Source organism: Mesoplodon mirus (assembly GCF_964341445.2).
Source record: "Mesoplodon mirus genome assembly, chromosome: 8".
Classification (NCBI taxonomy): Eukaryota; Metazoa; Chordata; class Mammalia; order Artiodactyla; family Ziphiidae; genus Mesoplodon; species Mesoplodon mirus.
In genome coordinates, this window is record NC_138984.1 from 110,743,340 (window position 1) to 110,770,010 (window position 26,671).

Sequence of the window (26,671 nt, forward strand, 5' to 3'; positions counted from 1 at the left end):
GGACAGTGTAAAGATTATTCAGAGTCCTTTTAAGTCTTGACAGGGCAGAGGAGTGCAAACACCATTTTGCTTGAGTAACTAATATATGTGGCTGGAGATATGAAACAATTAAAATATTAAATAGCTAAGCAATTTTCTGGGGACATTTTGAGGGTTCTTCAACAAGCAACTGTGAAGCAAAGTGGTCTGTGTTATGAGGATAATGGCTCTTGGTTTGTAGGGCTCAACAGCATCACCTGGAGAGCTTGTTGATCTACAGATCGATCATAGCCAGGCCCACCTCCACTCCCAGAGTCTCTGATTCTCTACAGCTGGGAATGGGGCTTAAGAATGTGCATTTCTAACAAGTTCCCAGATGAGGCTGACGCTGCCAGTCCAGGGATCCCATTTCAAGATCCACTGGCGTAGGAAAATATCCAGCCCAGGTGGAGCCCTGAAGGAAACACCATTTCTAGTTCCAAGGGAGAAGAGTAGTGTATGGTGGAGGTGATGATGCCGTAACCGGGATTTGAACCTGTGTCCTTTGTCATTTAACCCATCACCTTCCGGGACAATCAAGGGGGGACTGGGGGAGGGAAGGGGTAGGGAAGTTCAAGAGCGTTTGTATAGTGTATCTGTAGTTCATACTTTGAAATAATTACCCAGTATTAGTTAGTGAAGAGGCAAAGACTGAAGATACATTGCTGGTTTCCACTGGTAAGGTAGTAGGACTCGACTGAACGTAATTTTTCTTATTTTCTTAAAATCTCTGTCGGCTATATCATAACAGCTCTTAAACAGAACCTCTTAGAAGAATATGTGCAAGTCTTAGGGTATCGGGCAGATGACTAGAAAAGTCATCCCATCAGATGAGTAACTCCAGGGCTTCCCTGGTGGCGCAGTGGTTGAGAGTCCGCCTGCCGATGCAGGGGACACGGGTTCATGCCCCGGTCTGGGAGGATCCCACATGCCACGGAGCGGCTGGGCCCGTGAGCCATGGCCGCTGGGCCTGCGCGTCCGGAGCCTGTGCTCCACAACAGGAGAGGCCACAACGGTGAGGGGCCCGCGTACCGCAAAAAAAAAAAAAAAAAAAAAAGAGTAACTCCAATCACCAACCAAGTCCCAGATAAGAGCCTGTCAGAGAGACCAATGGCCAGTCCGGGCTGGATGATGTAGGAAAGATGGGTGGTACGATCCCTGGCGCCGTGTCAGGGGATGGCTGAGAGGAAAACCAGGGCCCTGCATACCCTTCAGTCTTCCCTCCCCTCTCAGGAACTCTGAGACACCCACCATCTCTGCCTTCATCTCTTCATCATCGTGGAATCACATTTCTCCAGTTCACTCAGGCATGTGGCCCTGTCTCCGTCCATTCTGCTCAAGTTTGCCTCCTTACTTCCCTTTCTCTTCTTGCCTTGTTCTCAATCCACTGATTTTTTCCCTCTGGCTGCCAACTGTGAACATCGTCCCCACCCACTCTATCAAGGATTTGCTTTTTCAGAAATGGCATCCAACTGGAGGCGATGCAACGTGCCCTGAGGTGGCTTTTCTCATTCACAGGCTGGGATCACACTTACTGGACAGGATGAATTTATCCCACAGTGAAGCATCTCCCAACCTATGCCCCAAGCATATTAAACAATAACCAAGAGGAATTTGCAGATGCCCGTATAAGGATATAGGGAGGGAGGGGGAGGGGACTGACTGACCTTCCTTCTCCACATTCACCATGTTTACAGCCTTCCTTTGAAGGAGAAAATGCTAACGTTCTCTGGAGACCAGTAATAGACACATATTAAGATCTGACATAGGGAATCCTAAATCATCCAGCCTCTTATCCAGAAGCACCCCGCTCCCCTTACCTCATCAAGACACCTCTCATACTGTTCCCTTTGATTTTCATTTTCCAAAGCCAACGCTGAATTCTCTGCCTGCAGTAGAGATACAAAAATAATACAGATAAATCAATGAAATGTTGTGTTACGTGACAACTTCTTCAGTACAGTTACTAAATATATCTCCTCAGGATCCAAAACACTCTTGTAGAAGAATCCTTGACGAGTCTGCTCTAAGTACTATTATAAATCTCTCAGGGATGACTCCTGTCTTATTGTTCACAAAAAGGCGTTAGCATTTAAAGAAATGCAAAACTTGATATTTTGAACAGGTAGAAAATCAAATCATGGCCTGATGCGAGAGAGTTCTGTAAAAAAGATTATAATGTTTACTTCATTCTATGAAAATGTAAATGGAAGAAATGCCTTAATCCACTTCATTAAGACCTGTCACAGTTTCACAACCTGGTACTTGTTTAGGTCATGGAAGAGAACCTCAGGTAAATTCGTGAAAGCATAATTCCAAAAGCAAACTAAACATGTTGTGTTCTTGGTTAAGCAATGATTCTTGAACGTGAGACTATAATGAGAAATGTAAGAACTGCACATACTTAAGAGTCCCTCGCCCCTCCCCCTGCCTCTTTAAAAGTACTGCTTTCCTGCTCCTAAGAGCCTTGTAGGTACCTTAATGTTAAATAAGTTACTGTAGGATCCTAGGTTGAATATGGTTACTAGGTTACCAGCAGAATAATAAAGGAACAAAAGTATACAGTATAAGCACATTAGGTTTTAGAAGAAGCATGGAACGGTGGCATGAAAATTGCCCTCTGTGTCTGGTGACCTGGACTCACTTTGGCCACTGCTGGCCCCGGCCTGAATCCTGAACTGTATAAGTTAACCCATCCCATGGCTGCCACAGTGATCACCATCCCCATCTCCCAAGGAAACCTGGCTCCACCCACCTCTCATGACAGCCCTCCTTGACATTTAGAAGTGGGCGTACAGACCTTTAGATCATTTTTTTTCAAAACTATGGTATGATTTTTAGGAGGTACACAGATTCACATTTTCCCGTTATACTTTCTTTCAACTTTTTTTGGGGAAATAATTTCAAACTTACAGACGATTTGCAAAAATGGTACAATGAACTGCTGCATACCCTTTCCTTAGATTCACCAATTGTTAACATTTTGCCGCATTTCCCGTATCACTTTCTTTCTCTTTTAATTTCTTTCCTGCAACTTGAGAGTAAGCTCTTTATCCCTAACTACTTCTGTATTTCCCAATAACGAAGACAACCACAGTATAGTTTTCAAAGTCAGGAAATACAGTGTTTATTAATACAGCACCACGATCTGACCTACAGGCCTAATTCCAAATTCATCCATTGTACCAATAATGTCGTTATGGCAAAAGTTTTTTCCAACCTAGAATGCTCTCCAGGATCAGGATCCAATCTTGCATGAATGGCAAATCATCTATTTGTCATTCATCCAAGATCGTGTAACTTGGAAGAGCTGTCGTCTATGCTGTTGATCCCTCCCTCCCTCTTTTTTTTTTTGGAAGAGTAGAGGGCAATTATTTTGCGGAATGTCCCTTAATTTGGGTTTCTTTCAAGTTTCCTCCTGCGCACCTGGCAGTAACGGCACAGAAATGATACCGGGTCCTTCTAAGTGCCTCGTATCAGAATCGCGCCATGTCCAGTTGTCCCATAATTGGACAGGTTAACTTTGATCACTTGGTTAAGGTGGAGTCTTCCAAATCTCTCCACTATAAATTTACTATCTTTCCTTTTAGAATTAATAAGTAAATTGGGGGTAGGTACTTTGAGACTATGAAAATCTCCTATTCCGCATTGAACTTTTATCTACTTATTTTAGCAACCATCAATGAATCTTGCCTGGATCAACAATTACTTCGGTTGAAAATGATGACTTCTACCATTTTTCTACCTACATTTACGAGTCTGCATGATGTTATAAGGAAGTGTTTTTCCTATTTATTTATCAGTATGAATACATGGATTCTTTTATTATTCATAGGGCTATGTCTGTACTCTGAGTATTTATTCTGATGCTCAATTTTCTCAGCTTTGGGAAGGTGAATCTCTTTAAGCTGCGCCCTTTGATATATTTCCTTCATTTTTAAAACATGTTCTTTCTTTTCTGGCCCAGGGAAATGTTCCATGCCCATTTTGCTTGTCTGGTGCCCCATCCCTGAAAGCAGCCATTTTTCCAAGGAATCCTGCTTCTTTTTAGGTGGGCAATGATATTTGGCAACTAAGACCTGGATATTAATGTTTGCAAATTACTACTGAGGGATCGCCGCTCCTAGTCTCTTCCAGTATAAGGAAGGGTTTCTCCTTCTCTTCCTCTCTTCCCCTCCCTCTCTCCTTGCACATGGGTGCGCACGCGCAGGGACACACACACAACCCCCCAGAGACCTCCCCCTTGCCCTCCCTTTTCATATTTGTATCTTCCTTTTTCTAGAGTGAGAGCATATGGGCTGCTGACATCATTGTATTTTCTCATTTCTTCAATCCTAAAGTGCGTACGAAATGGTCACACTAAAAAAAAATAGTACTAAGAAGAATTCACATTTGCTTTTTCTTTAGAATGCAGGTATATAGTAAAAATACTGTGTTCAAAAGATACCAGACTGGCTCTTTCTCACCCCTCACACCTTAGTATGGCTACACTATTTATCTGAAACTGAAGTTGGAAGGGTTGCATTTATGGATATTCTTTATGAGACTCAGAGAAACTCTGAGGAAGTTAACATCTGCTTCTTTCTCAACTTAATTTTATTTAGATTTAAATATGTTTTATGAAGCAGATTCACAGATACAGAGAACTCTAGTGGTTACCACTGGGGAGAGGGAAGGGGGAGGGACAATATAGGGGAAGGGGAGTGAGAGGTACAAGTTACTACGTATAAAATAAGCTACAAGGACACATTGTACCACACAGGGAATATAGCCAACATTTTATAGTAACTATACATGGAGTATAACCTTTAAAAACTATGAATCACTATATTGTACACCTGTAACATATAAGGCTGTACATCAACTATACTTCAATTAAAAATGTTTAAGTTGTTTCAAAAAACGAACATTTATTTTGAAATTCAGTTCAGGTCATTTGTTTCTGATAGTATTCAAATTTAATTTCTCCTCTTCTCATTGGTTTCATTTTATATTTTGAAGATGGAAAACATGAACATGATTCCAAAAGTCAAAACTATACTAGAAGGAGCGAGGCGTCACTTCCTCTCCTAACCCTCCGACATCACCCCTTCCACCTCTCACAGATTCTCTCCCAGTGCCCACCACTCCCTTTCTTCTTACCATCGTTACAATCCTGTGCCCAGCCCCCTCCTGTTATATATGCAACAATCAACTGTTCCCCCGTCTTTTTCCCTACCAGTTCTCTACTTGCATTCTTTCTGTTTTATCAGTTTATCACTTTCACGTACTATTCTTCCACCCTTGCCCTATACACCCCCGTTTTAGCCTCTTTGTTGGATGGTGACTGGGGAGGCTGGTCTTATACTTCTATTTCCACAGCATCTTGAATTTTTCCCTCTTCTTTTTCCCTTCACAGTCACATCTTCAGATGGTACCTTTCCTCCCAGCCTCATTTTCCCCAGAATCATGGCCTCGCTGAGATGGTCACCTTTGGTCCTGTACACTTTCAAGCCCTGCCCTACAGCCAGTACTGAGATTTGAGCTCGTGGTGTCAGACCGTCTCATTCTGGGAGTGCTTTCCTTGTACCCTCTGCTACCACCCTGCCCTGGCACACACAGCCTCGCTGTGGAGAGTGCTGTGGGGACAGTATGTGGTGTTTATTTTTCTGCGGACAGCAATTGAAGTTCTAGTGTTCTGTTTTCTGGTAACACAGAAGGTGTGGGTTCCGTGTGGTTTGATTTGTGCTTTCATGATTTGAATTTTTTTTTTTTTTTTTGGCAGATGTATGAAAAGTTTCAGATTTAGGCCCGTTTGTTACTTACCAGTGAAACTGACGTGGTGTCACTGAACTAGGCTGGGGCACAAAAGCTGAAGTAAACGGTCTGTTTGGATGCCACTGTCAGATCATCCCGACCTATTAGTCATCTTTCAAATCCAAGGATTTAAATCCCTGTTTCTTCTTCAACTTTCCATTCTAACACTTGTCTTCGACATTTTTCCTCTGGGCTCGAATCCCTGCTTTAGCAACCCTCTCCCAACACTCCTGTCCCTCAGGTGGGATCCTACCCTGTTCTCTCCATTTTCATCATGGACAGACATCTGCCACATAGCCCAACCCTTCCACCCTCATGCTGATCATCCGTTCAGATTTTTAAGTATTGGTTATCCTCAGACAGTTCCATCATTTCATTCCCCACCCAAACGAAACGAAAAGCTTTTCCTGACTTGCTGTTGGTTCCTCCAGGGCTTGCTCTGGTCTGTCACACTGAACCCCCTTCAGACCTGCAGCCTGTGTAACCCCTCAGCTCCCCGCCCAGCCCAGGTGGGAGGGCCGGTTCTACCCCCTGCAGTTTACGTGGCGATAGCAGGCTGTGTAACCTTCAACAAGTCATGGAACCTTTCTGGGATTACAGTTCTTTAGTAGTTAATAAGTGAAGGGAACATACTAGCCAATCTACAAAGTGACTTCCGGTTCAAATATCTGGATACCATGAATAATGGAGAAATTGCTAGAATTTCAGTTTTATAAAGTCACTGCTTTCTTTGGAGAAAGTTAGCTTCCCTGGGGGTCCGCTGGTTTTAGTAAGGCAACAGCACAGAGGATGATGGGGAGAGATAAAGGAGAGAACAGCAACGCCAGCTTCCATTGCTTTCACTTGAAAACTCTTGGGAAATAATACGTAAGGAAATAAAGTTGAAAATGGGAATGTATATGGGATGTCTGTATCTCGCTTCTACCCACAATATCATGTTGCAATAACACTCTAATCGATCCATTCAGATAATTATCATCATTACACCATTTACGTTACTTGCCTTACGTTTACTGCTCTGACAATCTATTACAGGCAAGCAAATTAAATACCTTAAGCGTGCTGGGAAAGACATGGCAGTCACATTTATGGTTAATGCGTTCAGTTACAGAGACCAATTTAATTGATGTAATCCTACATATCCCAGGGGACGACGGCGATATTAACAATTATGCTGGTGAAGTTAAAATAATCTTGAACTCATGATTTTCTTTAATCCATTTGCATTTATTAGAAATTCAGGATTAACCTGCTACCAACATGAGACAACAGGGGAAGAAAACAGAAAAAGAAAAAAGGAAACTCAATTAAATGTGATTTACAGAGACAGTGACTATTTGTATGGCAGGGATGGGAGAGGACGAGGCAGAGAGGGAAAGAGAAAATGTCAGTGTCACTACTCAGACTTACAGAATGGTAACATGGGTTTTGTCACTTTAAATAAGTGTGTTATTAAAGCAGTGTACTCAGAGGATGTCATTAGAGTGTTCAGTTAAATATAACAGCGGGTCTTAGGGCTCAGCTTGGTCTTGCACAACAATCAAAAGCTTGTGCCAGACTTAGTCTCTGATTTAGAGGATTTCCCGCTCTGTGTGGTTTCCTCAGGGCTCCAAATTCCAGGGATCTAAATACGTTTCTGGTTTCATCCCTAAAGTCCTTAAATATCTTTATAAAATTGAAGAGCTTCATAGAGTACATCTGTATTGTTTTGCTTTACTGTGGAAAATGGGTCTGAATTAATATATGTAAAATTTTTTTTAATTGAAGTATGGTTGATTTACAATGTTGTTGAATTAATGTATGTTTAATATTAATACATGTTTTAGAGAAACTACGTTCCTTAGGGGGTCTGCTTTGTGTACAGACATGCTGGCCGGAGCTTACAAATGATTAAATGGACCAATGCTTCTAAACCGCCACTCTACATTAATCCTCTAAGTGCTCATTATGTATAAATCTTTCTGTACTATAAATGTATTTAATACATCTGCTACAGCTGAATGTTTGTGTCCTCCCCACATTCATACATTGAAATCCTAATGCCCAATGTGATGGTATTAAAGGGTGGGGCCTTTTGAAGGTGAGCAGGTCATGAGGGTGGAGCCCTCAGGAAGGGGATTAGAGTCCTCATAAGGGAGGCTCTGAAGGTTGCCAGCCCCACTTCCTTCAGGGAGGACACAGCAAGAAGGCACCGGCTATGGCTATGAACCAAGAAGACGACCCTGACCAGAACTTGACCATGCTGGGGACTTGATCTTGGACTTCCCAGCTTCCAGAACCGAGAGAAACACATTTCTGTTATTTATAAACTACTCAGTCTTTGGTATTTTGTTATAGCAGCCTGAACAGACTAAGACAGTATCCTTTTCCACAGACCAAAGGTAGAATAGGTCTACACAAAAAACTTTCCTCTACATAAAATCACAACTCCACTGTAGGATTTTCACCTGTTATATTCTGTCCCCACTCATCTGTGCAAACATATATTTGCTGCTACATAGCATATGCCACCTCTCAGGTCAGGTCTAGCCCTGTTCATCTCAAGAAGTTCAAGGTCTCATTCCCCAGGCTACACCTTTGTTTCTGCTGTTTCAGACGGAATATGCTTCACTTTCCCATTGGCTTTTCTAAATTCTACTTATTTTTTGTGGTCTGGTGAAGATGTGAACCTAAAAACGTATACGGGGGCATATATTTAAATTAAAAAAGTAGTTTCAGATGGACAAAAAAGTTTCAAAAACATTACAAAGAGTTCTTCTATAACTTTCACTCAGATTCCCCAAAGGTTAGCTTTTACCATGCTTGCTTTATCATTTGTTTTATGGAAGAAAGAAGAAGGTGGAAAGAGAAGGATGTCTTCGGAAGGGAAAAAAGAGAGAAAGAGAAGAAAAACTCCAATTCACAGTAGTTAAAAGGGCTGCATCCTTGTGGTTTCCCTTCTGTAACAGCTGGTCTTTTTCGGAATGATGTCTTCCCAGCTTGCTGAAAGCCCTCAACTCAGCAAAGGCAAACAGGTCAGAATAAAGTCAGGAAAAAGGTATTTCTCAAAAATCATGGTTGGTCCCCAAAGGCAGGAAAGCACACCTTTCTATGATCACCCCTCTGAATCAGAGTCCTGCAACACTCCAGTTAAATACCTGCGTATTTACACCTGAGTTGCCCATTATAGTACCATCCTAACAACTTCACTCTGTGCACCAAGAAACTTCAGATTTGGCCTTCCAAGCAAAACAGAGATGCCCCAAATAGCCTTAATTACACAGTAGTCTGTTCTATTTTGAAAGCCATCTAAGGAGAAAGCATCATGGGAGTGGCTGGGCGTGCCATAAAGCATGCCATCCAAGAGTGCACATTTTCATCTCATAAAGTGATACAAAGCCTGAAGTCACCAAGAACTGGACCTGGACATTGAATCTCCTTCCCTATATCTTCATCCATTAAAACTTATGGCGTTACTGGATCATTCATCTTATCATGTCTGGTCACTGTGGTGGCCAGGTTGGACGCATAGCTGGCAAAAGGGTGTTTCCCACTGACTGTATTTAAGAGCTACATCTCCACACCTGGGCAACATGTAGGGCTGCTGTGCACTTGGAGACAAATTTTGTCATTCTAGAAAATTTCCGGAAATAGTTATAAGCTCTGCCCATCCACCACAGGAATAGGACATGCATTCTGGAATGCATTCATGGAAGGTTTAGAAGGAATCTCTGTGCCTATACATGCACAGGCACACTGCCAAAGTGTCATTACTCTTGCACTAAAGTAACCTGCGGATGCCCAGTACATCCGGGCCCAGCACAAGGCACTGGGGAGCTAAATTCAAATAAAATAGCATTCATGTCTCAAGGAGTTCAGGATCCCAAGCAATGAGAACACGTTATGCAGGACCTGTCTGTAGGTTCATTTTTTTTTAATTATTTATTTTTTAACATCTTTATTGGAGTACCATTGCTTTACAATGGTGTGTTAGTTTCTGCTATTTAACAAAGTGAATCAGCTATACGCACACATATATCCCAATATCTCCTCCTTCTTGCATCTCCCACCCTTCCTATCCCAACCCTCTAGGTGGTCACAAAGCACCGAGCTGATCTCCCTGTGCTATGCGGCTCCTTCCCACTAGCTATCTAGTTTACACTTGGTAGTGTATATATGTCCATGCCACCCTCTCACTTCGTCCCAGCTTACCCTTCCTCCTCCCCGTGTCCTCAAGTCCATTCTCTACGTCTGCGTCTTTATTGCTGTCCTGCCCCTAGGCTCTTCAGAACCACCTTTTTTTTTAAAAAATTCCATATATATGTGTTAGCACACGGTATTTGTTTTTCTCTTTCTGACTTACTTCACTCTGTATGACAGACTCTAGGTCCATCCACCTCACTACAAATAACTCAGTTTCATTCCCTTTTATGGCTGAATAATATTCCATTGTATATATGTGCCACGTCCTCTTTATCCATTCATCTGTCGATGGACACTTAGGTTGCTTCCGTGACCTGGCTATTGGAAATAGAGCTGCAATGAACATTGTGGTACATGTCTCTTTTTGAATTATGGTTTTCTCAGGGTATATGCCCAGTAGTGTGATTTCTGGGCCGTGTGGTAGTTCTATTTTTAGTTTTTTAAGGAACCTCCATACAGTTCTCCATAGTGGCTGTACCAATTCACATTCCCACCAACAGTGCAGGAGGGTTCCCTTCCCTCCACACCCTCTCCAGCAACTGTTACTTGTAGATTTTTTGATGATTGCCATTCTGACTGGTGTGAGGTGATACCTCATTGTAATTTTGATCTGCATTTCTCTAATAATTAGTGACGTTGAGCATCTTTTCGTGTGACTATTGGCCATCTGTATGTCTTCCTTGGAGAAGTGTCTATTTAGGTCTTTCTGTCTAAGGTCTGTTTTGACAATTTGATTTTAGAAACCCAATATCAAAGCATCATAAAGCTGTTAGTACCTGTACCTCCTCCCCCATTAATGAGGTTACTTCCTTTGTCTCTGAACTTGCTAAGTGGGATTAACTTGACCTCCCCTCCCCTGAAACTCTATCTCTCCTCTCCACTAGCTAGAAGAGGAAAATTGATCTTTTCAGCCTGGAACAGATTGTACTTGGGACTCAGGCTTGTGTTGATTGAGGGAAGTGAAGCTCTGTATGTCTGACAAGTGTGTGTTTTTAAAGACTGGTACAAATATTTTATTATTCCAAACATTTAATACCATTGTCAAATTATTCCAAATTATTCCTATTAAAATTGAAAAACTCAGCAATTTCAAAAATTACATATTTGCACTCAAGATGCAACAAGTAATTTCTAATCATGACAGAGCCTAAAATGCAGGTACCCTAAAGGTCTTAGCCAAAACAACCTTTGAACATATTTTGCTCCCCAGATGTGTATTCAGAAATACCAAATCTCTTTGACTTTCAAGCAACAGGGGACTAGAGTGAATTCTGTGGTTTTATAAGCGCCACAGAGAAATGTCACAGAACTAAGAAACGTGAACAGATCTGATCACTTTGTTGCATAGAGGATACTTGTGACATTAACCATCAGTCATTTTAGAAGTTGAATTGTTCAAAACTTGATTGATTTACATAATGTAATATCAATTAAGATATTGACCTTATTACCTCATTTAATTGAAGACCCCTAGACTGTATGGGGTAGATAGTGTTAGCTCCATTTCACAGATTAAAAAATAAACTTAAAGAAACTGCCCATATACATCCTTTATACTACAGGGATAATATCGTTATATACACAAGTCCTTATTCCTTAAGTATTTTGAAGAAGAGCATATAAACAAAGAAAGCCCAAGAAATGTAGCATGAGTGTTTGTCCCCACTCAGCCGAAAAGCAAGCAATTTGGGTTGTTTAACTGACTGGGAATTCCTTCAGGAATAGGAATCTTTGACCTCTGAACTATACAGGAACTGGAAGACAAAACAGGGGAAGTAAACAAGCACAGACATTTGCACTCCAGGAATCATTTTACCCCCAAAACGAAGTTACTTGAAAATGTAAGTTAAAAGTACAAAGATATACCATTACACGTGCACCAAGTTGGCACGAACAGAAAAAAGGTAAAAGGCAAGTGCTGGTGAATACGTGGAGAAATAGGAGCTCTGATATCACACCGGGGGGAGGTATAAATAAATGTATTCACATAGAACAGTTTGGCTTAACCTACCGAAGGAGAAGATGCTTATACCTCTCAGCCCAGCAAAGCCACCTCTAGGTACATCTGCTACAGACGTCTGTGAACAGCTGTAACAGGATGGCCATACACATATGTTCACAGCATCTTTGCTCTTACGAGCTCCCAGACGGAAATAATCTAAATGAAGACTAACAATACAACTGGCAATTTGTGGTACATTTATATAATGAAATAATATACAGAAGTGAAAAACAGTGGAATAGAGCATGAAAAATGGATAACACATATGAATCTTGCAACGACATCACTGAGTAAAAGCAGCAGGATGTACATTCAAACATATTTATACAAGTACACGTACACGGGCATACACATACATACACATTATCTCCCCAAATGATTCCAAGTACACATGTTAAAACTGGAAAAATTATATTGTTTGGGAATACAAAAATAGGAAGTACAACTATTTTTTTCAGAAAGCAAGAAAAGGATTATTCCAGAAGTCAGATGAATAATTGCCTCCGGTGGGGAGAAAGGAACCTGTGATGAGAGAGGAACCTGTGGGGGGCCTCTGGGCTCCTGGCGATATTTCATTGGCTGACCTAGTAGCCGTTCTTCAATTGTTTGCATTATCATTTTTCACTGTAAATATACATTTTATGCACTTGTCTGTAAACACATTTCACACACACACACGAACACACACGCAAATAAGCAATAGAGCACAAGGCGGGGCTTGAGGGCAAGGGAGTTCTGGAAGGGTCTAGGTGTACTCGGGCAGCCAGTTCTGCTCTTACAGGGTCAGAGGGTACAGAGCAGGGACACAGGGCAGGGCAAAGGACAAAGAGGTGGAAGGAGCCAGACGCTGTGGTGAAGGGACACGACCAAATGTGTATTTGAAGTAACTGAAGTAACTAACCCCCGGCACCAGCGATGAAGAGGGATTACAGCGGCAGGTGGGGAGATCAGAAAACATGTGAGTGCATCATCCTGTCAAGGACCACCTGCCCCTGAAATACAACAGTGGCATTGGGGAGGAGGGGGAAGACACACACTGGAGAAAGAATTCAGAACAGATTCTTCAGCTCCTCATCAGCACCTGGGTGAGAAGGACAGCCGAGAACCAAAGACAAAACAAAGGTTGATATTCTCGGTCTCTGAGACGGTGGTAAGGCCCTTGACAGAAAAGCAGAGCAAAGTGAGTTAAACAGTGTTAGGTGAGATTTTTAGAAAAAAATCTATTGCTCTGCCATGGAACAATTTTTTCCCCCTTCCTACAGAGAAGACAAAATGACAGCAGGTGTATAAACCTTACTCTTAAGCAACATACGCCAGCAGTCCACACTGACCCCTCTCCCCTTTCTTTGCATTGTTTCCATGTTTCCAGGACACCCTTTTCAGTGACGCTGATGGCTCGCTCTGATGCTCCCTTTCTCTTTAGGGAAGAATAATGTCCCTTTGCTTAAGAATTCACAAGGAATGACACAGCAATCCCACTACTGGGCATATACCCATAGACAACCATAATGCAAAAAGACACATGCACTCCAGTGTTCACTGCAGCACTATTTACAATAGCCAGGACATGAAAGCAACCTAAATGCCCATCGACAGACGAATGGATAAAGAAGATGTGGTACATATATACAATGGAATATTACTCAGCCTTAAAAAGGAACTAAACTGCATCATTGGTAGAGACGTGGATGGACCTAGAGTCTGTCATACAGAGTGAAGTAAGTCAGAAAGAGAAAAACAAATATCGTATATTAACACATATATGTAGAGCCTAGAAAAATGGTACAGATGAACCAGTTTTCAAAGCAGAAATAGAGACACAGATGTAGAGAACAAACGTATAGACACCAAGGTGGGAAAGTGGAGGTGGCGGGGGGTGGTGGGATGAATTGGGAGATTGGGATTGACATATATACACTAATAGGTATAAAATAGATAACTAATAAGAACCTGCTGTCTAAAAAAAATAAAATAAAATTCAAAAAGAAAAAGATAGACACTGATCTTTCCTCAGGAAAACACACGAAGCAGAGCCACAGCTGACTCTTGCCAACATGTAACAAAAGCAAGAAATAAAACTTTAATCTTGTAAACATCTGGGTTTGTTTTGTTGTTGTTTTACCACAGCATAACCTGTAAAAATTTAATAATATATAAAATATACCAGTGGAGTAGTTTCGGAAGCCAGAAAGACGGTAAAACACGTTAAGTAATGGGGAAACATTTGATAATGCTATCAAAAGCAGTAACATGGAATAAAGTTATACATCAAATGAAAAAAACAAAAAAAACCCAAAAAGAAACAAACAAACAAAGAATTCACAAGGAAAATGGTATTAAGCTTTAGGAAGATTACAATTAAAATTGATTAGCAAGCATAATCTCTGGCCTTTCCGCTCAGGACAACTGCCCTTCCAATTGGTGAGCGGATGGATAGTCGAGAGTCAGTGGAAGGCTGCCTTAGCCCTGCTCTGCACTCCCATTTGTCCCCTACGTGAGTGGGCAGTAGCTGCTCCAACACTTGGAGCCTTCTGCCTTCTTCTGAGGATGGAGTGCGATGCGGGAATCCAGTGGCTAAGGATAATTTAGTCTGGCTATTCCCTTTAGCTGAAATTATAAGGACATGTGACACCCCTTGACTCATTTCTACCATTTGGTGTCCTGAAATTTACTCACTGGGGTTCAGAAAATCTAAATAAGATCTGGCCACAAGAGAGGAATTACCCTCAAATTTGTGGCTGTTCTCAAAATAATCAGTTTTGAAGAAACAAGCAGTTCAGTTTTGTATATTTGAGGTGTGAGAGTAACATCTGGAAGAGATCCATCCAGGTGCTGGAAATGTGGGTTAAATTTGAGATGGAAGCCAGAGCTAGAGTCACTGGTGTATCTGTGTCAGAGACGAGCAAAGGAGCTCTGGAAAATGATGATGATGGTGACAATGGGAGTTCACGCGTATAGATGGTTACTATGTGCCAGGCTCCGCGCTCAGCACTCAGTATACTTGATCTCGTGGAATTCTTACAGCAGTGCTACAGAGAGACTATTCTGTCCATTTTCCAGATGAGTAACCTGAGGCTCAGAGAGATTTAGTGGTTTTCTTCAGGTCACATGGACCTAACTGAATGAGAAGCACTCTGAGCCATTACAGTAAACTTTTTAGCAACCTGCCCTCCCGCTTGCTTTTGCTTTAATGCAATTATGCTAAACTGAATCCCTTTCTAGAAATGACATCCTTTATTTGCAAGTTCAGGGGCTAAAAGGGGGTGGGTGATCTTGGCAAGCAGTGGGATTTGCTGTGAAAACCTTGGGGAGAGAGGAAAACTAACACGCTTACACACAGCCCTGATTCTTCTCATTCCACCTTTGAAAACTTCCTGAGTTGCTTCCTGTGGGTGAGTGGATGGGTGTTGGCAGATAGTTTTAAGCAGCTGGCACCCTGTGGTGATAAGGGATGAGGTGGCTGAAATGTAATTCCTTATTGAGGGCTGGATAAAAACAGAGTAAACACCTCAGGTGACAGCTCAGCTCAGGGGCAATAACAGCCATGTAGGTTGGGAAGCTGGCAGCCACCAATTTTATTAAAAGATTTTTCTCTTTGAATTACACATCATGTTACAAAGATAATATTGGATCAATGTGTACATTATGTACTTATCTGCTGATGCTACTAAGGAGGTATTTTATACCTAGATGACGTCTCAGACAGACATTTTAAGGATAAGGAAAGTGTGATATCAAGAGACCTGGCTTTTCAGTTATAGTTTGGTGGTTTTAAAAACATTTTCAGGAACTGCAGAGCTCCGCCATAGCTGACTCTGCCGTGTGGCTGACAAGGTCTTGGTGCTCTGGCCGGGTGTCAGGCCTGAGCCTCTGAGGTGGGAGAGCTGAGTTCAGGACATTTGACCACCAGAGACCTGCTGGCCCCACGTAATATCACTCGGCGAGACCTCTCCCAGAGATCTCCGTCTCAATGCTAAGACCCAGCTCCACTCAATGACCAGCAAGTTCCAGTGCTGGACACTCTATACCAAACAACTAGCAAGACAGGAACACAACCCCACCCATTAGCAGAGACGCTGACTAAAATAATAAGTTCACAGACAGCCCAAAACACACCACTGGACACGGTTCTGCCCACAAGAAAGACAAGGTCCAGGCTAATCTACCAGAACACAGGCATCAGTCCCCTAGACCAGGAAGCCTACACAACCCACTGAACCAACCTTAGCCACTGGGGGAACACACCAAAAACAATGGGAACTATGAACCTACAGCCTGCGAAAAGGAGACCCCAAACACAGTAAGTTAAGCAAAATGAGAAAAAAGAGAAATACACAGCAGATGAAGGAGCAAGGTAAAAACCCACCAGACCAAACAAATGAAGAGGAAATAGGCAGTCTACCTGAAAAAGAATTCAGAGTAATGATAGTGAAGATGATCCAAAATCTTGGAAACAGAATGGAGAAAATACAAGAAATGTTTAACAAGGGCCTAGAAGAACTAAAGAGCAAACAAACAATGATGAACAACACAATAAATGAAATTAAAAATTCTCTAGAAGGGATCAATAGCAGAATAACTGAGGCAGAAAACAGATAAGTGACCAGAAAGATAAAACAGTGGAAATAAATATGAAAGAGGAGAATAAAGAGAAAGGAATGAAAAGAACTGAGGACAGTCTCAGAGACCTCTGGGACAACATTAAACACACCAACATTCAAATTATAGGGGTCCCAGAAGAAGAAGAGAAAAAGAAAGGGACTGAGAAAATATTTGAAGACATTAGAGTTGAAAACTTCCCTAATATGGGAAAGGAAATAGTCAATCAAGTCCGGGAAGTGCAGAGAGTCCCATACAGGATAAATCCAACAAGAAACACGCCAAGACACATATTCATCAAACTATCAAAAATTAAATACAAAGATAAAACATTAAGAGCAGCAAGGGAAAAGCAACAAATAACATAAAAGGGAATCCCCATAAGGTCAATAGCTGATCTTTCAGCAGAAACTCTGCAATCCAGAAGGGAGTGAGAGAACATATTTAAAGTGATAAAAGGGAAAAACCTACAACCAAGATTACTCTACCCAGCAAGGATCTCATTCAGATTTGACAGACAAATAAAACCTTTACAGACAAGAAAAACCTAGGAACACATACAGACTGAAAGTGAGGGGATGGAAAAAGATATTCCATGCAAATGGAAATCAAAAGAAAGCTGGAGTGGCAATTCTCATATCAGACAAAATAGACTTTAAAATAAAGACTTACAAGAGACAAACAAGGACACTAAGTAATGATCAAGGGATCAATCCAAGAAGAAGATATAACAATTGTAAATATTTATGCACCCAACATAGGACACCTCAATACATAAGGCAAATGCTAACAGCCATAAAAGGGGAAATCAACAGTAACACAGTAATAGTAGGAGACTTTAACACCACACTTTCACCAATGGATAGATAATACAAAATGAAAATAAATAAGGAAATACAAGCTTTAAATGACACCTTAAACAAGATGGACTTAACTGATATTTAAAGGACATTCCATCCAAAAACAACAGAATACACTTTCTTCTCAAGTGCTCATGGAACATTCTCCAGAATAGATCATACCTTGGGTCACAAATCAAGCCTTGGTAAATTTAAGAAAACGGAAATCGTAGCAAGTATCTTTTCCGACCACAACGCTATGAGACTAGATATCAATTACAGGAAAAAACTGTGAAAAATACAAACACATGGAGGCTAAACAATACACTACTAAATAACCAAGAGATCACTGAAGAAATCAAAGAAGAAATCAAAAAACACCTAGAAACAAATGACAATGAAAACACGATGACCCAAAACCTATGGGATGCAGCAAAGGCACTTCTAAGAGGGAAGTTTATAGCAATACAACCCTACCTCAAGAAACAAGAAACATCTCAAATAAAGAACCTAACCTGGGCTTCCCTGGTGGCGCAGTGGTTGAGAGTCCGCCTGCCGATGCAGGGGATACGGGTTCGTGCCCCGGTCTGGGAGGATCCCATATGCCGCGGAGCAGCTGGGCCCGTGAGCCATGGCCGCTGGGCCTGCGCGTCCGGAGCCTGTGCTCCGCAACGGGAGAGGCCACAACAGTGAGAGGCCCGCATACCGCAAAAATAAAATAAAATAAAATAAAATAAAATAAAAAAAAAGAACCTAACCTTACACCTAAAGCAATAGAGAAAGAAGAACAAAAAACCCCAAAGTTAGCAGAAGGAAAAAATCATAAAGATCAGATCAGAAATAAATGAAAAAGAAATGAAGGAAACGATAGCAAAGATTAATAAAAGTAAAAGCGGTTTCTTTGAGAAGATAAACAAAATTGATAAACCTTTAGCCAGACTCATCAAGAAAATGAGGGAGAGGACTCAAATCAATAAAATTGGAAATGAAAAAGGAGAAGTTACAGCAGACACCACAGAAATACAAAGCATCCTAAGAGACTACTACAAGCAACTCTATGCCAATAAAATGGACAACCTGGAAGAAATGGACGAATTCTTAGAAGGGTATAACCTTCCCAGTAAGAAACAGTAAGAAACAGAAAATACAAACAGACCAATCACAAGTAATGAAATTGAAACTGTGATTAAAAATCTTCCAACAAACAGAAGTCCAGGACCAGATGCCTTCACAGGTGAATTCTATAAAACATTTAGAGAAGAGCTAACACCCATGCTTCTCAAACTCTTCCAAAAAATTGCAGAGGAAGGAACACTCCTAAACTCATTCTATGAGACCACAATCACCCTGATACTAAAACCAGACAAAGATACTACAAAAAAAGAAAATTACAGACCAATATCACTGATGAATATAGATGCAAAAATCCTCAACAAAATACTAGCAAACAGAATCCAACAACACATTAAAAGGATCATACACCGTGATCAAGTGGGGTTTATCCCAGGGATGCAAGGATTCTTCAATATATGCAAATAAATCAATGTGATAAACCATATTAACAAATTAAAGAATAAAAACCATATGATCATCTCAACAGATGCAGAACCAGCTTTTGACAAAATTCAACACCGATTTATGATAAAAACTCTCCAGAAAGTGGGCATAGAGGGAACCTACCTCAACATAATAAAGGCCATATGCGGCAGACCCACAGCAAACATCATTCTCAATTGTGAAAAACTGAAAGCATTTCCTCTAAGATCAGGAATAAGACAAGAATGTCCTCTCTCGCCACTATTATTCAACATAGTTTTGGAAGTCCTAGCTACGGCAATCAGAGAAGAAAAAGAAATAAAAGAAATACAAATTGGAAAAGAAGTAAAACTGTCACTGTTTGCAGATGACATGATACTATACATAGAGAATCCTAAAAATGCCACCAGAAAACTGTTAGAGCTAATCAATGAATTTGGTAAAGTTGCAGGATACAAATTAATGTACAGAAATCTCCTGCATTCCTGTACACTAACAACGAAAGATCAGAAAGAGAAATTAAGGAAACAATCACATTCAACATTGCAACAAATAGAATAAAATACCTAGGAATAAACCTACCTAAGAAGGGAAAAGACCTATACTCAGAAAACTACAAGACACTGATGAAAGAAATCAAAGATGACACAGGGATGGAGAGATATACCATATTCTTGGATTGTAAGAATCAATATTGTGAAGATGACTATACTATCCAAAGCAATCTACAGATTCAGTGCAATCCCTATCAAATAACCAGTGGCATTTTTTACAGAACTAGAACAAAAAATCTTAAAATTTGTATGGAGACAAAAAAGACCCAAATAGCCAAAGCAGTCTTGAGGGGAACAAATGGAGCTGGAGGAATCAGACTCCCTGACTTCAGACTACACTACAAAGCTACAGTAATCAAGACAGTATGGTACTGGCACAAAAACAGAAACATAGATCAATGGAACGGGATAGAAAGCCCAGAGGAAAACCCATGCACATATGGTAACCTTACCTTTGATAAAGGTGGCAAGAGTATACAATGGAGAAAAGACAACCTCTTCAATAAGTGGTGCTGGGAAAACTGGACAGCTATATGTAAAAGAACGAAATTAGAACACTCCCTAACACCATACACAAAAATAAACTCAAAATGGATTAAAGACCTAAATGTAAGGCCAGACACTTTAAAACTCTTAGAGGAAACATAGGCAGACACTCTATGACATAAATCACAGCAAGATCCTTTTTGACCCACCTCCTAGAGAAATGGAAATAAAAACAGAAGTAAACAAATGGGATCTAATGAAACTTAAAAGCTTTTGCACAGGAAAGGAAACCATAAACAAGACGAAAAGACAGCCCGCAGAATGGGAGAAAATATCTGTAAATGCAGCAACTGACAAAGGTTTAATCTCCAAAATTTAGAAGCAGCTCATGCAGCTCAATATCAAAAAAGAAAACAACCCAATCCAGAAATAGGGAGAAGACATAAATAGACATTTCTCCAAAGAAGATATAAAGATTGAGAACAAACACATGAAAGGATGCTCAATATCACTAATCATTACAGAAATGCAAATCGAAACTACAGTGAGGTATCACCTCACACCAGTCAGAATGGCCATCTTCAGAAAATCTACAAACAACAAGTGCTGGAGAGGGTGAGGAGAAAAGGGAACCCTCTTGGTGGGAATGTAAATTGGTACAGCCACTATGGAGAACAGTATGGAGGCTCCTTAAAATACTAAAAATAGAACTACCAATATGGTAGCAATCCCAGCAATCCCACTACTGGGCATATACCCTGAGAAAACCATAATTCAAAAAGAGTCATGTACCACCATGTTCACTGCAGCTCTATTTACAATAGCCAGGACATGAAAGTAATCTAAGTGTCCATCAATTGATGAATGGATAAAGAAAACGTGGCACATATATACAATGGAATATTACTCAGCCATAAAAAGAAACGAAACTGAGTTATTTGTAGTGAGGTGGATGGACCTAGAGTCTGTCATATAGAGTGAAGTCAGAAAGTGAAAAACAAATACCATATGCTAACACATATATATGGAATCTAAAAAAAAAAATTGTCATGAAGAACCTAGGGGCAGGATGGGAATAAAGACTCAGACCTACTAGAGAATGGACTTGAGGACACGGGGAGGGGGAAGGGTAAGCTGGGACAAAGTGAGAGAGTGGTATGGACATATATACACTACCAAATATAAAATCGATAGCTAGTGGGAAGCAGCCGCATAGCACAGGGAGATCAGCTCGGTGCTTGGTGACCACCTAGAGGAGTGGGATAGGGAGGGTGGAAGGGAGGGAGACGCAAGAGGGAAGAGATATGGGGACATATGTATATGTATAACTGATTCACTTTGTTATAAAGCAGAAACTAACATACCATTGCAAAGCAATTATACTCCAATAAAGATGTTAAAAAAAAATGAGGTATCACCTCACACCACTCAGAATGGCCATCATCAAGAAATCCACAAAGAATAAATTCTAGAGAGGGTGTGAAGAAAAGGGAACCCTCTTGCACTGTTGGTGGGAATGTAAATTGATACAGCCGCTATGGAAACAGTATGGAGGTTCCTTAAAAAACTAAAAACAGAACTACCACACGACCCAGCAATCCCACTACTGGGCATATACCCTGAGCAAACCATAATTCAAAAAGAGTCATGTACCAATATATTCACTGCAGCTCTATTTACAATAGCCAGGACATGGAAGCAATCTAAGTGTCCATCGATAGATGAATGGATAAAGAAGATGTCGGGCTTCCCTGGTGGCGCAGTGGTTGAGAATCTGCCTGCTAATGCAGGGGACACGGGTTCCAGCCCTGGTCTGGGAAGATCCCACATGTCGCGGAGCAACTAGGCCTGTGAGCCACAACTACTGAGCCTGCGTGTCTGGAGCCTGTGCTCCGCGGCAAGAGAGGCCGCGATTGTGAGAGGCCCGCGCACCGCGATGAAGAGTGGCTCCCGCTTGCCACAACTAGAGAAAGCCCTCGCACAGAAATGAAGACCCAACACAGCCATAAATAAATAAATAAATAGATAGATAAATAACAGCCATAAAAAGAAATGAGATTGAGTTATTTGTAGTGAGGTGGATGGACCTAGAGTCTGTCATACAGAGTGAAGTAAGTCAGAAAGAGAAAAACAAATACCGTATGCTAGCACATATATATGGAATCTCAGAAAAAAATGGGTCTGAACAACCTAGGGGCAGGACAGGAATAAAAATGCAGACGTAGAGAATGGACTTGAGGATACGGGGAGGGGAGAGGGTAAGCTGAGACGAAGTGAGAGAGTGGCATGGACATATATACACTACCAAACGTAAAATAGATAGCTAGTGGGAAGCAGCCACATAGCACAGGGAGATCAGCTCGGTGCTTTGTGACCACCTAGAGGGGTGGGATAGGGAGGGTGGGAGGGGGACACAAGAGGGAGGAGATATGGGGATATATGTATACTTACAGCTGATTCATTTTGTTATACAGCAGAAACTAATGCAGCATTATAAAGCAATTATACTCCAATAAAGATGTTAAAAAAACCAAAACAAAAAACATTTTCAGCCGCATAATGTGGCAGAGACCACAGTTAGGAAGGAACACATGGTTTTAAGCTCTGCCGTTTACTTACTGTGACACTGATCAAGTTGCTTAACCTCTCGTGGCTTAATTTTTTGTTCCCTCATCATATTACTGGATCATGCAGTCTCCAAAGCCGTTTCCAGCTGTACATCTCAGATTTCTTTGAATTTATACAGTAATTATCGAAATAGAAATAATCATAAATCTTAAATTCTTAAGAGAAGATGAAGCACATCATATTTTCACTTGTGTCACAGTAGGACCATCACTTTGATAAAATTCTGAATATACACGATCCTCACTGTTCCCCTTCTTTGAGTCTATGAGAGGGTCAGCCAACTTCTGCTAGAAATCCCGTAGCCTAGCTGGTCTCATGTCTCTAAACCAGACTTTGATACAGTCTGTTGAGCAGAGAGAAGCGTAACCAAACCAGACTGAAGTCTCAGTAAGACAAACACGGGTAACATGTTGGGCTGCACACAGCAAAGCTTATTTCCATGTCTCAACAGATGGTTAGGAAAACAAGGTCTTGTCGATCTGGTTGGAACAAATTAGATACAAAAACTCTTCTATATAATGAGGGAGTATGTGAGCAGTTTGTGTATGTTTATCAGTGTGTGCACGTGTATGTGTGTGTGTGTGTGTACACAGCATAATGCAGCCCTGAAGGAACAGGAAACATTCAAGCATAGCAAGAGGAAGGTCTAGAAAGAGTTTTGTAAATAGAATCCTATTTAATGTCAAAGGAAATCAGCAGGGATATATGAAGGGCCTGCAACATGGTCCCAGAATTGTCTAGAAATGAGCAGGTTACAAGTACTATTCTAAATGTTAATACTTGGTGCATTTTTATTATTTCCATTTGCTAGCATGCCAGTAGACTCCAGGAGCACTTTCTTTGCAACTGTGTAATATTTTCTGTTTTTCAGGTTATACTGATCAGGCTGTGAGATAATCACAGTAATGTTTGTGGTCCCTATTTCTATTGATTTTGCCCTTGGAACAAATGGAAAAAACCAAAAGGATGAAAACTGAAATAACAAAAAAAACCACAAAACACATCAAACACTCACACATGTCGCTATACCAACATACAAACTAGGGTTTTTCCACCTCAGCACTAGAGACGTTTTGGGTCAGATAATTTTTTGTTTGGGGGGACTGTCCTCTCTGTATTGTAGGATATTTAGCAGTATCCTGGGCGTCTCCCCACTATATAACAGCAGCATCCTCCTCACCCAGTTTGACACCAAAGTTTAGACTTTGCCAAATGTCCTCTGGGAGGGATGCACATACATATCCTTATACGTGGACGTATGTATGTATATATGCACATATATTCATGCATATGCATCAGTGACATCACATCTGTATTTGCCTGGCACTTTCAACTTCATGAAATATTTTGTGAACTTTCAGATGTAGAAGGGATTGGGATATCAAGAGTAGCCACATAATTGTATAAAGGAAAACTGCAGCCCAGAAACGTAAAATAACGACTATCCACCCAGCCACCGTAATTCGTCTTTTGGTATTATTCACAAGAACACCAGAGCTTAAAGGGAGCTCAGCTGCATCGAATCCAGTCTCTATTTCACAGACAATAAAATTCGATCTCTGCTTTTTGTTTTTCTGCCCTTCGACGCATTCCACCGATCATTTGGATCAACTGCGCTAATAGTTTACTGGGTATTAAATAAATCTTAATTTTGTCCTTCAAGGTGATAGAATTTGTGCCCAAATTACTTGAAGAGTGGCTTCACAAAGCATGTTCCCTTTGATTAAGTAAGTGCCAGCAGGTGCAGACAGCTCCAGGCTTGGGTCTCACACCTGCTGAGTTCTACTTAGGACCCACGGCTGCAAGAGGACAATTATCTAGTCAGTTGCTGTGGAGGGAACATCACGTCAAAAACGTGACCAAGTTTACACCACCATAATTAATCAGACAACTGCTCTCGTGTGACGGCAGTTAACACTTCACAGATTTGGAACTGTCTTTTTAGTCCCATAAAACACTGTTACATTAAGGCTGAGTTCTATTTACATAAGCCAAGTCCACATTTGGATGCTAATTAGCAAAATAATACCCACAATGCAATCCCACATATATGTATCACCTCAGGGTGGAAATACATTAAATAAATAACATATTAAATGAAATAGGATTGTGTCAATATATTTGCTATAGAAAAATACTTAAAATCCCTTATTAAAAAAATCAGACTCTTCACATTTTTAAAAGCTGTCCTAAAATTACCGTCTTTTAAAAATGTAGCTTTGGGGGACTATCAAGACAGGACTATATAGACTATATAAAGAACGACTTGAAAAGAGCAAAGAACAGAGCTGCTCTGTGCATTAATTGCATGTAAATATATGTCAAGAGTTTGAAAGGGGCTGGTTGAAGTTTGCAAATGCTAGTACAGATTTTTCGGCCATAATGATGTTATATCACCTTCTTATGTTTGAGAGCAGAAATAAGACATTGGTACTTCTAGGTGACATGCATTTTGCTTTTCAAAGGCTGTCATTTTCTATCCCATTTGAATTATTAGTTTCACAGCACTTGAGGATTCCTGAGTTTCAGTACATATTGGTTTTTTACTTATCAACATTCGTATACCAAAGCAATTATTGTTGTGCATCAGAATGATAATAAACCTGATTTTAAAGCACGAAGGTAAAAAATCTGTATTTGTCTGGAATGAAGTATTTTTAAATCTGAGAAAGTCAATTATTATTCCAACAGCAATCATGACATGGGTAAGAAATGAGTGATCCAAGAGAGGGGAAGGTGCAAAGGAGGCATTTACCAGGCACTGAGGGAAAAGTGAACGAGGATAGATGTCCAGTTAGAACTCAACTGGCAACTCAAATGTCTGCTAGGTATCACTGATAAAGGTCAAGGGAAACAGAGTTATGACAGTGAACTTTAAAAATACTGACAGGAAACAAGCCTGCTCGTTTCCATGTACCTTGCCTTGCTATTCATAAAGCCAACAGTCCCTTCACAGAAAGGTTTATTGATTTACACAGACACTCATTTGTCATATCCTGTAGAGTACGTTAAAGGCTGCCCGAGTATTTCAAATATACTCTGCCAATTTGCTTTCTCACCTGTGTGTAGTCTGGGATCTTGGCTATAAGATCATTTTCAACATGAAGGGCTTGATTCAAGAGAAAGTCGGCAACTTAACAAACAGGTAGCTTTGAGACACCTCCCTGACGGCTTACTGAGGAGGTGCTCTCATTGTTCATGGACACTAATGGGGGATTCATCGTGTAGGAGGATGGCAACCACTGGATGCAGACGGGATTCACCAAGGCGGACAAGACATGCTCACTGTCTTGCTCATCCTCGTGAAATTCCCTGACATCCCTTGTAGTTTGTCGTTTTCACCTGCTTGTGACCGTTTGGTGCCAGGCCCAGCATTATGTGTGGGAGGCAATATGAAGTCACGGATGCGGGGGAGGAGGGTGATGTGGGTGTGGATTCTGGTTCCATACTTTATTAGCACTCTCACTCTGGGCAAGTCACTTACCCCCTTTACCACTCAGATTCCTCATCTATAAAATGGGGGTATAAATAATACCTGGATCACAGGTCATTGCGAGGCTCAAATGAGATAATATACGGAAAGCACTGACGAAGATGCCTGATTCACAGTCATGCTACATTGTAGAGCTGTAGCCACCTGCTACCTGTGACTATTCATATTTAACTTAAATTAATTAAAATGAAAAATTCAGGTCCTCAGTCACACCAGCCACATTTCATTATTATATATATATATATACATATATATATATATACACATATATATATATATATATATTTTTTTTTTTTTTGCGGTACGCGGGCCTCTCACTGTTGTGGCCTCTCCCGTTGTGGAGCACAGGCTCCGGACGCGCAGGCTCAGCGGCCATGGCTCACGGGCCCAGCCGCTCTGTGGCATGTGGGATCTTCCCGGACAGGGGCACGAACCCATGTCCCCTGCCTCGGCAGGCGGACTCTCAACCACTGCGCCACCAGGGAAGCCCCCCGGCCACATTTCAAATGCTCAACAGCCATGTGGCTAAGTGGCTACT

At 41.0% G+C, this 26,671-nt stretch overlaps 1 protein-coding gene across 3 annotated transcripts in view; it reads right to left on the minus strand.

Annotated features, from left to right (window-relative positions):
- The window catches only part of NCKAP5 (NCK associated protein 5), a 1,070,192-nt gene that overhangs the window by 197,885 nt on the left and 845,636 nt on the right, over positions 1-26,671 (minus strand). For all 3 annotated transcript variants that reach the window (XM_082630802.1, XM_082630801.1, XM_082630803.1), the window contains exon 8: positions 1,839-1,907. In XM_082630802.1, the coding sequence (XP_082486928.1) occupies positions 1,839-1,907 (69 nt within the window). The remainder of the gene's footprint in view (positions 1-1,838; positions 1,908-26,671) is intronic.